General features: G+C 35.8%; 1 protein-coding gene across 2 annotated transcripts in view; it reads right to left on the bottom strand.

Moving 5' to 3' along the window:
• TMEM116 (transmembrane protein 116) overlaps positions 1–17,482 on the bottom strand; it is a 33,758-nt gene that overhangs the window by 11,976 nt on the left and 4,300 nt on the right. For both annotated transcript variants that reach the window (XM_045843584.1, XM_045843591.1), the window contains exon 4: positions 13,428–13,559. In XM_045843584.1, coding sequence (XP_045699540.1) covers positions 13,428–13,559 — 132 coding nt within the window. The remainder of the gene's footprint in view (positions 1–13,427; positions 13,560–17,482) is intronic.

Below are 17,482 nucleotides of genomic sequence, written 5' to 3'. Positions count from 1 at the left end.
AGAATGGAAGGGTAGATAAAGTGTTTCCCAGATAAGGTCAAGTTAAAGGAGTTCATCACCAAGCCATTATTATATGAAATATTAAAGGAACTTATCTAAGAAAAGGAAGGTAAAAAATATGAAGAGTAAAATGACAGCAAACTCACAACTATTAAGAAATGAACCAAAAAAAAGGAAAGAAAAACAACAAAAACAAAAACTAATCAAACAACTAAAACAGAAACAGAATCAGAGAAATGGAGCCGTTTATGATATGCCATGGACCGTTTTCAGGGGGGAGGAGAGGGGAGGAATGGGGGGGAAAGGTACAGGGAAGAAGAAGCATAACTGGTAGGCATTAAATAGGCAGGGAGAGGTAAAGAAAGGTATAGGAAACAGAGAACTCAAAGAACTTACATGTACAACCCATGGACATGAACTAAGCTGCAGGGAATGCTAGAGGGCTGGGGATGCAGGGCAGAGGGAGAATAAAGGGGGAAAAATTGGGAAAACTGTAATAGCATAATCAATAAAAATACTTAAAAAGATTATATAGGTTTCCAGTGTACATCTCTATGATACATGATCTGCATATTGCACTGTGTTCCCACCACCAAAATCAGATCATTTTCGGTCACCATATATTTGACCTCTTTTACCCTCTACTACCCACCCCATCCCCTTCCCTCTGGTGACCATCAAACTGTTGTCTGTGTCTATGAGTTTGTGTTTGTTTTTCTTGTTTGTTTATTTGTTGATTTCAGTTTTAAATGAGCAAAGGACCTGAACAGACACTTCTCCCAAGAAGACATACAAATGACCAACAGATATATGAAAAAATACTCCACTTCCCTAGCTATTAGAGAAATGCAAATCAAAACTCTAATGAGATGCCACCTTCCACCTGTTAGAATAGCTTTTATCAACAAGATAAGTAATAACAAGTGTTGGAGAGGTTGCGGAGAAAAAGGAACCTTCATTTACTGCTGGTGGGAATGTAAACTGGTATAGCCACTATGGAAAACAGTATGGTGGTTCCTCAGAAAATTAATAGAGTTACTATGTGACCCAACAACCCTTCTGCTGGGTATCTACCTTAAAAATTTGAAAACATATATTTGCAAAGACATACACTCCCCTACATTTCTTGCAGCATTATTCACATTGGCTGGGTGGAAAGATTTCAACTTCCAATAACGTTAATCTAGGCTATTCAAAAGGTTGATTCAAAGCTACCTTTCCATTCAAAAGAACTAAACATGCTAGATGCTATTGGTACTTTCTTTTATCACTGGTTTTTAGTAATTTGTTTATGATATGCCTTGGTATGTTTTCTTTCTTTCTTTCTTTCTTTCTTATAATAAAATGTAATTGTTTTTATTCTGTTTATTAATTTATTTTAGTTTTTTAACTATAGTTGAGATTCAATATTATATTAGTTTCAGGTATACAGCATAGTGGTTATCTGCATGTTTCTTTTGCTTGGTTTTATTAAGCTTCATGTATATGACGAGTTATATTGTCAACAAATTTGGAAAAAATTTGGTTATTATTTATTCAAACATATTTATCAAATAACTTTGAGTTCCTTATTCCAACATTTGAGACAAATGATGGTTTATAGAAGGAAGTAATGTCCCATAAGTTACATGTCCCTCCAACATTGGGAGTAAAATTTGATATATGATTTGATTCCCTTGTCTTTCCCTCACCTCTTGCCACTTAAAGGCAATGGCCATTCTATGATGAGAAAACAGAAGTCTTAAGAAGCAATAGGTAATTTCATTGAAGCCCAGTAGAGGGAACCAGGACATCATTATACTCATATCTGATCGTTCTTCCACCCTCACAGTAGACACATATATAACGTTCTAAATTTGGTCCTTCTTATAGTTTTCAGAGTTAAAAATGTGTTCAAGGCTGAAAGATATTGTTGTTAATAACCCTGACCATTGTGATTAATGTTAACATTCTTCAGTAACAAACAGAAGTGACTAATTTTAAATTTATCATCTAAACTACTTTGTATTCTTTTGAGAAACTCAAGACTCACCAACTCTATCATCTTTCTTCTCCCAAAATCCCAGTGAGGCAAGTAGTTACTGAGTGACTACCATGCATAAAAAAGAATCTAAGCTTGCCTCTCCTATAACAGGAAAGACAAACAAGAACCTTCTATTAAATCTTGTACTTGTGTAATGCTTTATAATTTTAAAGTAGTTTTATATATAGGCTGACATTTCATCTTATTTTTGTGATAAGAAAACCAAGTCTATAACTGAATTTGTTTTTTTAAATTATATTTTATTCATTATGCTATTACAGTTGTCCTAATTTTCCCCCTTTGCCCCCCTCCACACAGTACCTCCCACTCCCTCAGGCAATCCCCACATCATTGTTCATGTCCATGGGTCATGCGTGTAAGTTCTTTAGCTACTCCATTTCCTATACTGTATTTTACATCCCTACAGCTCCTCTGTAACTACCTATTTGTACTTCTTAATCCCCTCACCTCTTCAACCACTCCCTCAAACCCCCCACATCTGGCAACCAACAAAATGTTCTCCATATCCATGATTCTGTCTCTGTTCTTCCTGTTTGCTTAGTTTGGGTTTTTTTTTATATTCAATTGTTGATAGATATACATTTGTTGTCATTTTGTTGTTCATAATTTTGATCTTTTTCTTCAATAAGTTCCTTTAACATTTCATATAATAATGGTTTGGTAATAATGAATTCCTTTAGTTTTTTCTTGTCTGGGAAGCTCTTTATTTGACCTTTGATTCTAAATGATATCTTTGCTGGGTAGAGCAATCTTGACTGTAGGTCCCTGCTTTTCATGACTTTGACTATTTCTTGCCAATCCCTTCAAGCCTGTAAGGTTTCTTTTGAGAAATCAGCTGACAGTCTTATGGGAACTCCTCTGTAGGTAACTAACTCACTATGAAATGAAACTGGGTTCATTCACTAAGAAAAGATGACTGCTGACACTTCAACCTGTATCAAAGTAAACACTAGGACAGCCAAGAGTAAACAGAGAGGCTGACCGAGACAGTGTCTGGTACTGTCATTTTTCCTTTTCATTTTTCTCCACAGTAGTTATAACTGATAAGGAGAAATATTAGCACAACAATACTCCTGGACCCTTTTGGGAAAAGCATTGGATTTATTTCTGATCCCAAAATTGATGTGGGGACAGTTATATACGACCAAATCAATTCTTTCAGTACAGAGCTAGTTGTCTAATAGAACTGAAAATCTCAGCATCGTAGACCATGGATCAGATTCCATTTTTCAGAGCCAGGTGCTATAGTCTAGACAAAGCCTTCTGACCCAAATATTATTCTGTCACTGTAACATGTGTTTATTGGTTGGCTGAGTTCACAAAAAAAAATAACACTTGTAAAATGTCACATCTCAACTTATGAATCAAATACTGAAATTATTTCTGATGGCTTGGTTCTCAAAATCACTTTGCTTCTCAGTTAAGTTCCAGAACAAAAGACTAGCTCTTGGTAAATAATTGATTTCTTCTGTTTCACCTCAGTGAAGTGGCACAAGGGCGGCCCAGCTGCACTGATCCAGTTCTCCACGCCCTGCCTCCAACCCCAACCAGCTCTGGGTTACCTATAAAACTCTTTCCATCTAAATCAGATAGGAACTCAATAACTGCATGCACATAATGAAGTTATAACATAATGGACAATAAGCCTGGTTCTAATTTGTGTCTCACACCCACCCCACTAGAGGAGGAAAATCTCAAAAGAAAAAAAAATATTCATGTGTCCAGAAGCTTTAGCATTCTAAATCTCAAAAGGACTTTGAAATGTCTGTTAGTGGAATAATTTCCAAATGCTGGTGAAGAAATTAGTGCTAGTCCTGACCAGGTGGCTCAGTTGGTGGGAGCGTCATCCTGTACACCAAAAGAAATTAATGCTGATCCCTGATGAAATGATCATTAGTCTAAGAAATACTAAGAAAAACATAGGCAATGTGGTAAGTTTTTCATATAGCTAAATTTACTAGTTTAACGAAACCATCCTGTATTGTGAGATTATATTATGCCCAGGTTTTTTTAGTATCAATTGTTATTGCTTTTATGAATTCAGTGGTCATTGTTTCTTAAGTACTCTTAATTTAGAAGAGTATAAAATTAGCAACATTATGACAATTCCCACTTTTTAAAAAAGTTTTATTCATTTGTAAAATCCTAAAGTCTAGGAAGCATTGAAGTATCACCAGAAGTATCTGGTGATCAGTTGGCCCTTCATGTAAAAATAGCAAGTTCATTTCACACAGATGAAAATTATAGACACATTTGATAGGGAAACACCAAAGTGATCCTGATGATTTATTCCTGTCACAGCAGGCTGCAAGGTCCCTACCCAAACTAAATTCTGTCGTTCCACTGCTTAAGCCCATTTTCTTTCATTCTGCTTCAGTGGAAATGATTAATAACTGCTAACTATATTCTAACTTAGCACCAGTTATAAAAAAAGGTTTTTCAAAAAGGGTCTTCCTGCTCAAAGAATGGAACTGGAATTATAGATCCAGAAACCTGGATATCCTGTTTGTTTAGATCAGGTGACTGATTTCTTTCTTTACTAGGACTCTTGGAAAAGCTAAGACCTCTTCATCGCTCGTACAAACAAGGAATGCCCTGCCTTCTCCCCCTCCCAATTTTTTTTCAAGAACCAACTAGAGGAGACTTTTGAAAAGTGGAGACATTCAATCTGAACCAATAAAATTATGAAAGTCAGAGGCAAAAAATGAAGGCAAACTTTTACTTTTCACTTGTATACTCCTCTTTGTGTTTTAAATTTTTGAGGACATATATTAGTTTTATAATGTATGCATATCAAAAATTTAATATAAAATGAAAATGTTCCATTTTTTAAGGAAAGTATGCGTTTCTGTGTTAGTCTGCGGGTATCTAAGGAGTATTAAACTAGGTACCTGGATGCTTCAGTAACACAGAGAGAGAGAAAAAGAGTCAAATTGGGGTTTGTTTTGTGACATAAGAAGAATACTTGGTCTCTGCCCCTGGTTCCTGACACAGAGCCACTTAAACTCTTGGAATTTTCTAAATAATGGGAGTGGTAGGAGCACCTTACATAGATCTCCCAAACCCCTTGGAGTTTTCTGGGTGATAGGAGTGTTTTTTGTTCTAGTGAGGTAATTTTTGGTGGGCTCCTGGACGGCTTCAGGTTGGGGGCTAGTCACCAGAAAGACCAAGTCCTGATTTAGAGAGGCTTGAAGCTTCCAGCCCTATCCCAAGAGAGGGATAATTAACAATTAATGATGCCTACATGATGCAGCCTTCAGAAATATCTCTAAACTACGGGATTCAGAGAGCTTTTGGGTTTGTGAACACATCTGCATGCCTAGAGGGTGGCACACTCAAACTCCATGGGGACAGAGAAGCTCCCACACTCAGGACCTTTTGGTCTTTTGGACCTTGCCCTATGTATCTCTTCATCTGGCTGTTCATCTATATCCTTAATTATATCCTTTATAATAGACTGGTAAATATAAATAAGCATTTTTCTGAGTTCTGTGAGCCATTATAGCAAATTATCAAACCTGAAGAGGAAGTCATGGGAATCCGTGATTTGTTGCTAAGTCGGACAGAAGTGTGGGTAACCTGGGGACCCACTACTTGCAAGCGGCACCTGAAATAGAGGGCAGTTTTGTGGGACTGAGCTCTTAACCTGTGGGATCCGTGCTAACTCTCTGGCTGTTGGTGTCAGAATTGAATTGTAGGGTACAAGGTTGGTGTCTGCAGTTGGGTAACTGGTTGGCGTGGCACATTTTGTGTCCGAAGTGTTATGAGTAGAGAAACAGTTTTCCTTTAGCTTTTTAATGGAACAGAATAATCAACTTTAATGTCTAATTCCCAGTTCTAAAGTGGGAGACAATGGGACACATTCTTAAATAATTCTAACTAACTAAATTAGCGTTAATGTGAACATTAGGCCCTACAGATTCATTTAAAGTATTCTCATCCTAACTTTCCTAAGGAGAAATTTAGCTATGGTACCAGACTTAAGGTGACCTCTTCAGGGATTTAAAAACTAACTCTAAGAAACTTGGAGTCTATAAAACTGATGCCTGGGTGTGCTGTCAAGTTAAATAGGTCAGTAGTAATGAATTATCAGAAGATCAATACAGGCTATATAAGAAAATGGTTCTGCCTATTTACCTATGGCTAGTGGAAAACTATATTTAAGCCAGACTAAAAAAGTTTCAGGCTTTACCACCATTCAGTTTCTAAAAAGAATTCAGAGACAAGAGGGTCTTGCTGGGTACCTAGTACCTTAATTCTTAAGAGGCACTGAACTATATAAAATACAGCTCTGGTTTTGGTATTGACCAAAATCTCATAATCTCTTGTTCAGAGCACTGCTGTTTGTCTTCTGATGGCTTAGATATTTGGAGCATACTTTCTCTCCTCATAGCTTATCTTGGGCCTGTAAGCTTTGGATAAATGATTTATTTCTTCTGTTCCAGCTCAGTGAAGTGGCATAAAGGAGCTGTGGCTGTACGGATACAATTCTCCTCCCTGAATGACTCTAGGTTTCTTATATCTAGCCAAAACAACTCAAATATCTTGGTCATTTTCAAACCAGTTTTGGGAGAAGCAGGCACTGATGGCCTGTCAGATCAGCATAGTTAACCTATCTTGTCAGACTAAAGTTTCTGTCTTATGAAACATCTCTCTCTATAACAGGGGTGTCAAACTCATTTTCACCAGGCACCACATCAGCCTCGCAGGTGCCTTCAAAGGGCCAAATGTAATCTCAACTCTTTGACTGTGTTACAGTCTTGAAGGAGTTGTTACATTTATATAGTCCTAAAATTATTTTGGCCCTTTGAAAACAACTGCAAGGCTGATGTGGTCCCTTGTGAAAATGACTTTGACACCCCTGTTCTATAAAAAACTATGCAAAACAAGTATCAGAAATCTTTCCAAACTGTATAATAAAAACTGAATTTCAGGACTGGGAAGAAGCAACCACTCTTGATAGAATACTTAGTTTAATTATCTTGCTTCCCTTGCTCAAACAGAGAAATCTATAAAAACATCATACATTCATATTTAAACTTTAATTTTATAAAACATGTGATATTTAATATTTAATATTTTAAAAAACTCTATGAAGTAGATTAGAGCAGCAATAATGATTTCCACTTTACAGGGGGAAAAGGGATGAAGATCAAATTAATTCCTCAAAAAATTAACGGAAAACTAAGAATCCAGGTCTCCTCATGCTAGGTGTACTTCATTCTCTATTATGACTTTCTTAAAGTCAAATAAATGGACCAGTTGAACTATTTCATCTAAACTGTGGTTCTCAATTTAAAGAAAAGATCCAAATTAAATAGCCTTGTTTTCCCTCCAAGCAGGCATAATTTAACAAGAGGAAAGACAGTGGGGAATATTGGAACTTTTACCTTAACCTGGAAACATCTAGATATTTATTTTCTATTTTAAAGAAAAATTAAAATATTTATTAAGAACTATTTAAACAAGCCCTGGCTGGTGTGGCTCAGTGGATTGAGCACCTGCCTGTGAACCAAAGGGTCATTGGTTTGATTCCCAGTCGGGGCACATGCCTGGGTTGCGGGCCGGATTCCCAGGTACAGGGTGTGCAAGACCACACAGTGAAGTTTCTCTCCCTCTCTTTCTCCCTCCCTTCCCCTCTCTCTAAAAATAAATAAATAAAATCTTTAAAAAAAAAGAACTATTAAAACAATAGATTCTCCTGATACCTCCAAATTAACCCTGAATATCTAAAGGCTTAAGTTTTCTTTAGCATGTTTTCAGTGCCTGAGCTTTAATTATGAAATTTGTACCAAAGAGCTATGATAAAAACACTTGCTATCACAATAATGACACAAAGATACATGGTCTAATGGCCATCACATAAGTGGCTAAAAAATATACACTTTACAACTTTACTCAAATAAACTAGGACTTTCACTTCTGGCCAAGATGGGAGTGAAAAGAATCAGATTTGGTAAACAGAAATGAAGAGGCAAAACATTTGAAACAATAGTTTTTAAGACACTAGACATCAGAGAACAAAGACAGTGATCTGTGAAACATGAGAAACAAGATAAGACCTATGACTGCTTCAGCTTACCTCCTAGAGAGAGTTTCCATGATGCAGTACAGGAAGGGGAGACTGAGGCAGAGCCTGGCATACTCTGAATGAAGGAAACACAACTGAAAATCCAGGAAGACCAAGACATCTAGAGTTCACAAAACAAAATGCCAGAGGGGAAAGGGCTGCTAAAAGAACCCTAGAGACTTATAGAAGATCCTTCTACAGTATTCAGCCAAGTACTGGCTGGTGAGCTTGTATAATAAGAGAACCACCCAAAGCGGAGGGAAGAACTATCTAAAAGGTATAGAGAAAACAATATCTAGAGTTCACATTGGGCCAAGCATAGTGCCCCTTTCCACCACCAAGATTTGAAAAACTGGTAATTCAACAGGGTATAGAGTATGATACTCAGGAAGGCCTTGCTTCAATAGTGAGAAATGATTAGCCCAAGACTGGGCATTGCTGTAGACCTACCTAAAAAATCATATAAACAAGACCTAAAATACTAAAACTATTTTCAAGTAATTTAACTTCATCCAAGAATAAAATTCAAGAATGGTTATAGGAATACAGGTATATCTAATACCCAAAAGGATAGAATTCACAATGCCTGGCATGCAATAAAAATTAGATACAAATAGGGAAGAAAGTATATCCCACACTAAGAAAAAATAATTGATAAATTAAAACCTACTTAGAACTACAATAGGTATTAGGATTAGCAGTAAGAGACTATAAAATAGTTACAACTGAATTTCATATATTAACAAGTTGAGACTTTGAAGATATTTTTTAAAGACCTAAATTGAATTGCTAAAGATAAAACTATAGTGGGTGATATTTAAATATACACATACATATTAGACATTGCAGAAGGTTAGTGAACTTGAAGGCACAGCTATACTAAATTGATAAAATATTTTTCAATAATAAACTAACCTTAGCTTTCTATAATATTTTACTTTATAAACTTTAAAATTTTTCTTAACTTTTGGACTCTTTTGTAATAACATCTTAAAACACAAACACATTATACAGCTGTACAAACACATTTTCTTTCTTTATATTCTCATTAAACTTTTTTCTATTTTTAATTTTTTAATGTTTTGAACTTTTTTAGTTAAAAAAGTAAGACACAAAACACGCATTAGCCTAGGCCTACACAGGGTCAACATCATCAATACCACTGTCTTCCGCATCCACATCTTGTCCCACTGGAAGGTCTTCAGGGGCAGTAATATTCACGGAGGCATCATCCAGAATAACAACGTCTTCTTCTGGAACACATCGTGAAAGACCTGCCCGAGGCTTTTCTTGAAGAGCTATCACTATTGTGTGTGTGTGTGTGTGTGTGTGTGTGTGTATGAATGATGGTTTGCTTAGGGTTTTGTTTTTTTTCACTACAGATCTGCTTATAAACATTCCTGTCTATCAATGAAAACCTTTCATTGTTGGGGTCTGTGTTTTCAAACTTTTTCAGGAACTTGTTGAGGCCTGCAAAAGTTTCTGCTGACCTCTTCACTGTGCATTTTTCTAGGGGGTTCTTATTTTCTTTCTCCTGCAGTTTACTTTTCTCTTGACTCTCCTTCAGTTATGAGCTCCTGTTCCAGTTCCAACAACTGCTCATTAGTCAGCTCCTCGGGAACCATGCCAAGAGCTCCTCAACATCATCCTCATCCACACCCAGGTTTAAGTTGTTTACCATCTCAACCAGAGCCTTGTTGTTTTCTGTAACCTCTTCATCTTGGAAAATCGTTCCACGTCATGGACTACAATGTCACTAAGCAATAGGAATTTTCCAGCTCCACATGCATCCCTGTTGTCTATGCAACCATTTGATGCCCATGCCATCATTATAAGGAACATGATGGTAGATACTTTGAAAGACAGTTTGGCAGGTATTTTTTAAAACAAAGTTAAACAGAGGCTTACCATATAATCCAGCAATCATGCTGCTAGTTATTTTCCCAAAAGACTTGAAAACATTTAGGCACACGAAATTTGCACACAGATATTTATAGCAGCTTTATTTGTAACTCTAAAAACCTGGAAGCATCCGAGCAAGATGTCCTTCAATAAGTGAATAATTAAAATAAAAAAACTGGTATGTCCATAAAATGAGTAAAAAGAAATGAGTAATAATGCCACAAAAAACATAGAGGGATGTTAAGTATATATTACTAAGTAAAAGAAGCCAACCTGAAAAGACCACTGCATGATTCTAACTACTTAATATTCTAGAAAAGGTAAAACTGTAGAAATAGTAGCAGAGTTTCAGTTAAGATGGAGGCATAGGTAGAAACCCTTCACTTCCTCACACAACCAAAAGGAGGATAACAACCAATCTAAAATCAATAAACAACCAGAAGTGCCAGAAAACCAAACTGCATGGAACCCCGACAACCAAGGAATTAAAGAAAAAGTCAACCAGAACAACCAGACTGGTGTGCCAAGACAAAGAAAAATGGCCAAAATGAAATAACAGTGCAAAACTTCAGAAAGAGAACTAAGTGATGAGGAGATAGCCAGCCTATTTGATGCAGAGTTTAAAGCCCTAGTAATCAAAATGCTCACAGAACTGATTGAGCTTGGTCTAAAAATGAAAAAAACAAATGAAAGATACCCAAAGTGAAATCAAGCAAAATATTCAAGGAATTAACAGTGACAGGAAGGATACCAGGACTCAAAGCAATGATTTCAAACAAAAGGGAAAAAAATAAACCTCCAACTGGAACAGAATGAAGAAACAATAATTCAAAAAGGTGAAGAGAGACTTATGAACCTCTGGGACAACCTGAAATGTTCCAATATCTGAATCATAGGGGTGCCAGAAGGAGAAGAACAAGGGCAAGAAATTGAAAACTCATTTGAAAAAATAATGAAGGAAATCTTCCCCAATCTGGCAAAGGAAATAGACTTCCAGGAGGTCCAGGAAGCTCAGAGAGTCCCAAAGAAGTTGGACCCAAGGAGGAACACACCAAGGCACATCATCATTAAGTTACCCAAGATCAAAGATAAGGAGAGAATCTTAAAAGCAGCAAGAGAAAAGGAGACTGTTACCTACAAAGGAGTTCCCACTAGACTATCAGCTGATTTCTCAAAAACAAACCTTGCAGGCAAGAAGGGGCTGGAAAGAAGTATTCCAAGTCATGAAAGGCAAGGACCTACCTCCAAGATTACTCTTTCTAGCAAAGCTTCCATTTAGAATGGAAGGGCAGATAAAGTGCTTCCCAGATAAGGTCAAGTTAAAGGAGTTCATCATCGCCAAGCCATTATTATATGAAATATTAAAGGGACTTATTAAGAAAAGGAAGGTCAAAAATATGAAGAGTAAAATGACAGCAAACTCACAACTATCAACAAATAAATCTAAAAAAAAGAAAAACAACAAAAACTAATCAAACAACTAGAACAGAAACAGAATCAGAGAAATGGAGATCACATGAAGGGATTTCAGAGGGGAGTGGGGAGGAATAAGGGGGGAAAGGTACAGAAAAGCAGCAGCATAATTAGTAGGCATAAAATTTATGGGGAGAGATAAAATATTGTATAGGAAACAGAGAACTCAAAGAACTTATATGTACAACCCCTGGACCTGAACTCAGGGGGTGGGGAATGCTGGAGATTGGGGGTGCAGGGTGGAGGGGGGATAAAGGAGGAATAATTGGGAAAACTGTAATAGCATAATAAAAAATACTTTTAAAAAATAAGAAAGAAATAGTAAAAAGATCAGTGGTTACCAGAGGGAGAGGGAGGGAAGAAGGATAAGCAGGTGAAGAAAAATCTTTAGGACAGTAAAACTATTCTGGATGGTACTGTAATGGTGGATATATGACATTATGCATTTATCCAAATCCATAGAACTGTACAAAAGAAAGACTGAACCTTAATGTAAACTATGGACAGACATATACACCTAATGAGTTAGAACAGAAAGCCCAGAAATAAACTGTTCCATACATAGTCAAATGATTTTAATTTTTTTAATCCTCACCTAAAGATATTTTTTTCTTCATTGCTTTTTTAGAGAGAGGAAAAGAGGCAGAAACATCAATGTGAGAGAGAAGCACCAATTGGTTGCCTCTCGTATGCACTCAGACCAGGGTTTGAACCTGCAACCTAGGCATGTGCCCTGATCAGAAATCAAACCCACAATCTTTCGGTTACAAGAGAGACTCCAATCATCTGAGCCACACCAGCCAGGGCTATAGTCCCATGATTTTAAACAATAGTGACAAGACCATTCAATGGGGAAATGACAGTCTTTTCAACAAATGGTACTGGGAAAACTAAATATCCACAGGTACATGAACAAAGTTGGACCCTTACCTACACCATACAAAAATTAATTCAAAATGGATCAAAAACCTAAACCTAAGAGATAAAACTGTAACATTCCTAGAAGAAAACAAAGGGGGGAAAAGCTGCATGACATTGGACTTGGCAATGATTTCTGAATACATCAAATATATATATATATCTATATAAATTAGACTACATCAAAACTAAGTATTTCTGTGCACCAAAAGACTTATAATCAATGGAGTGAAAAGGCAACCTATGAGAGAATAAGAGAACATATTTGCAAATCATTATACTGATGGCACTGTGTAGGTTAATCCACTGATAAAATCCATGAATGATATATAACCCATATTGATCATCTGTAGTATTTCCAAAAGCCAATGTTTATTACATTCCTATAATACAAAACCATGCAACAATCTCAAAGATGTTATAGAAAAATATTTAATTACAATCTGTTGAATAATAAAAGCAGATTATAAAAAGTGTTGATGTACTATTTTATTTGTTTTAAAATGCATGTACTCACGGGTAAAAGTTGAAAAGATATACAATATACATAAAATTATTTATTAATGTATACAAAATATATTAAAGTGAGTGTATCTGAGTATATCTGGTTTTAATTATCATTTTGCTTTTCCAAATTTTCTATAATAAAAAGATAATTTTAAAAATATGGAATAACAGCCCTGGCTGGTGTAGCTCAGTGGATTGAGCGCGGGCTGCGAACCAAAGTGTCGCAGGTTCAATTCCCAGTCAGGGCACGTGCCTGGGTTGCAGGCCATGACCCCCAGCAACCACACATTGATGTTTCTCTTTCTCTCTCTCTCTCTCTCTCTCTCTCTCTCTCTCTCTCTCTCTATCTCCCTACCTTCCCTTTCTAAAAATAAATAAATAAAATCTTTAAAAAAATATGGAATAACAATAAATAAAAGTATCCGACTTCCCAGAGTATATTATTTTTGCTTTTTATTTACCTGAACATGCCTTTATTGCAAGGTACAGTCACAATCTAATAGTTATACTCACCTGTCCCACTGCTTGCAGGTTATAGCAGACAATGTCCTTATCAGCTGCTGAAGTTCCATAGAGAAGTGCTTCAATGAGCCAGCATATCCCCAGGAGGAGGTCAGAGAAGCTCAGATAAAAGAGTGACCTTATCTGCCAAAGTAACAAAAGCCTCATTTCATAAATGATAATAACAATGAATTATTTCTATGTTCTGCCTTTCTAGGAGAAAACTGGGCATTTTTCTGGGACCTCTCCCACTGGTGGGGAATGTAAAGGAATACACCAGGTAGGAAGGAATGTGTAATCACAACTACCATGACTGTCCTGGAATCAGAGTATTTATGGATTAGCACTTGAGCTTCCCTCCTCATAGAAACACTCCTTCCTCAGACATAGAGTCAAACGAAAGAATGAGCAGATGAGAAATTTTATAATGCAGATATACCACAAATGAAAAATTACAAGTGCTCTAGTTGCACAGCTAACATCTTTTAACAATAGGAAATCAATTGAGTATTTAAGGATATGGCAGAAGACCCAAAGAAAATGAAAACAGTTTTTTTTTTCAATCTTAATATCTTTAATGTACATTTTCCTTTTTCTTTGTTGAGGTATAATTGACACATAAAAATTGCAAGATAATTGAAGTGTACAACATAATGATTTGATATATTGGGAAAGAATTTCCTCTGAGTTAATTAACACATACATCATGGTGAGAACATTTAAGTTCTGTTCTCTTAGCAAATTTCAACTATACAATACAGTGCTATCAACTATAATCACCATGTTACACTTTAGATCCTTAGAACTTATTCATCTTGTAAGTTTCCATATCAATAAAAATAACAGTATAAATTGTATCTGTTGACTTTGAATTTCTGACCACACCAGTAAAGTATATCTTTCTCACTTCCTAGTATCCTTCTCTTTTTTGCCTCCCCACTCCTACTTTTCTAAAAACAGTTTTGGTCCTTCTATAGAGAAAATGATAAAATATTTATTGGGAAATATCGAGGAAGATGTACAGTGAAGAAATATACCATGTCTTGGCTGGGTGTTTGGAGCATTGTCCACACACCAGAAGACTGTGGGTTCAATACCCTGTCAGGGCATGTATGGGAGGTAACCAATTGATGTTTCTATCACATCAATGTTTCTCTCTCTCTCCCTTCCTCTCTCTAAAATCAATAAATATGCCCTCAAATGAGGATTTAAGAAAAAAATTAAATTAAAAAAGAAATATATCACACTCATGAATTGTAAGACTCAATATTATGAAAATATCAGTTCTCCCTGAATTGATATATTGGTTAAATGTAATCTCAATTATATCACAACATATTTTCTTATGGAATTGGAGAAGCTGGCTCTAAATCTAATACAGAAATACAAAATATCAAGATAACCTCTTGAAGAAAGATCAAGCAAGACACTCTTGAAGAAAAAGGGGAAAAACTTTTTCTACACATATCAAAACTTCATATAGAGCCAGAGTGCAGATACTGTGGTAGTAAGCAAAGCAATAAACAAGCAGACCCACGGAACAGAACAGACAGCCCCAAATACACACAAGCACATATACAAACTTCTTATACATGATAGAGGTGGCTTTTTAGATCAATGGAAAAAAAAGATAGTCTTCTCAAAATATGATGTTTTAACAATTGGGTACCTATATGGATAAAAATAAATTGGAACTTTTTTACCTCACATTCAAAACTCAGTTCCAACTACTCTAAAAACTGAAATTGTCTTGGACTTACAGTTATGGAAAGTTTTCCTAAACAAAACACAAAAAGCTCTAATAAAAGTAATTGAAATATTTGACATTAAAATGAAAAATTGCATGTGTCAAAATATACCATAAAAAAAGAAAAATTCTGAAGTTCTGGCCAAGATGGAGGTATAGGTAGATACGCTTTGCCTTCTCACATAACCAAAAGAAGGAAACAACCAATTTAAAAATAAAACACAACCGGAACTGCCAGAAAATCAAACCATATGGCAGTCCAACAACCGAGTGGGTAAAGAAACATTCATCCAGACTGGTAGGAGACATGGGGACAGGCAGCTGGGGCAGAGAGGACTCACAGCAAGGTGGAAGAGGAAGAGCAAGAAATTGAAAACTTATTTGAAAAAATAATGAAAGAAAACTTCCCTAATATGGCAAAGGAAATAGACATACAAATCCAGAAACTCAGAGAGTTCCAAAAAACTCTCTGAGAAGTACTGGGCAGAGAGAGATAAAGGGGAGAAAAATGAATGGAGTAACTGTAATAGCATAATCAATAAAATATACTTTAAAAAGAAAGTGAAAAGACAAGGCACAAAGTGGAAAAAGATATGTGCAACACATAACTGACAAAGGACCAATAACAAAATAATATTAAAAACCAAACAAAAAAAAACCTTAAAGCAATAAGAAAACCCAATAGAAAAAAACAGGCAAAAGATTTGAATACATACTTAAGAAGAAATTCAAATAGCCATAAACACATGAAAATATACCTAACCTCATCAATAATCAAGGAAATGAAAATCACAGTGAGGAAAAAAATTATACACCTATGGCAAAAATTTTAAAAGTCTGACAATATCAAATATTAATGGGAACATGAAGCAATGGAATCTTTCATACACTGTACACTGCTGGCACAACCATCTGGAAAAGTTTGGCATGATCTAGAAGATATGCATATCCTGTAACGATTCTGTTATTAGAAAAATACACTAGAGAAATTTTTGCATGTGTGTACCAGAAGACATGTACAAGATTGTTTATAGCAGCATGGATTAATAAATTGTGGTATTGCTAAAACATCAATGAAAATAAAATAAGCCATATATATATACACACACACACACACACACACACACACACACACATATAATAACAGGCATAACTCTCACAAATAATACAGAGGGAAGAAAAGCAAATCAATACAAACAAAAAATACTTACAGTATTGCTCCATTTATGTCAAGTTCAAAAACAAGAAAAACAAAATTATTTAGAGATACATATATTCCTGGTAAAACTGTACATAAAAATAAAGAAATAATTATCAAGAAATCTGGATAGGGGTTATCTCTAGAAGTAAGGGGGAGAGCTGTGATTGGAAAGGAACACAAGCAGGTATGCATAGGGGTAGAGACAATTTCTACTTCTTGTCCCTAGTATTTGTTTATAATTGTTTTTTAAACAGTACATACATGTTCTATGCACTCTAATCCATGTCCAATATATCTAACAAGAAAAAGTAAATTGAAGATTTTTTAAGTTATCATCAGATGCTACCCAATATAGAAACTAATCTCCTGACCTGTACAAAAGAAAATTTTTCTCATACCTTTCTTCCAAATGAGAGGAAAGTTAAGGTGCAAATAAATACCCTGCAAATAGTGGTAAATGATCAAGTTATCTTGACCCAGAAACAAAAAGAGTATAATATTTTAAATTGTTATTTAATAAACATCAAATGGTATTTTTTCAGCACATATAGCCTCTGCTCTGCCTAAGCCTATTAAAATTACAGCCAGGTGGCATGTTCATAGATTAAACTGGCCTGTGACTTACCACAAGTTTACAACTGTTAATGGGTAAAAAATTAAAACAATACAAAATAGCCCTGGCTGGTGTGGCTCAGTGGATTGAGCACAAGCCTGCAAACCGAAAGGTCACTGGTTCCCTTCCTGGTGAGGGCAAATACCTGAGTTACGGGCCAGGTCCCCAGTTCGGGGCATGTGAGAAGCAACTGATTGATGTTTCTCTCACACATGATGTTTCTCTCCTGTTTCCCCCTCCCTTCTCCTCTCTCTAAAAGTAAATAAATAAAATCTAAAAAAGAATTAAAACAATACAAAACAAACTCTGGAATAGAAAGACAGCCAAGTGGCTTTTGTAAGCACGAACATAATTCTGGCCAAGAAACAGCTTTATATAGGTAGCTGTTGGCTACTGAAGTATACCTAAAGTCTTTGTCAGGGTAAAGGAAGATGAAGAGTGGTTTATATATTTTCACTCATGGTTGGAAAACCATATCTAGTAACAAGAGATAAAAATCAATCAAT

The sequence above is a fragment of the Phyllostomus hastatus genome, unplaced genomic scaffold (assembly GCF_019186645.2).
Source record: "Phyllostomus hastatus isolate PE091 unplaced genomic scaffold, TTU_PhHast_1.1 phas_contig_1162, whole genome shotgun sequence".
NCBI classification, from domain to species: Eukaryota; Metazoa; Chordata; class Mammalia; order Chiroptera; family Phyllostomidae; genus Phyllostomus; species Phyllostomus hastatus.
The sequence above is the reverse complement of the archived record's forward strand: the minus strand, read 5'-3'. Positions and strand labels throughout refer to the sequence as shown.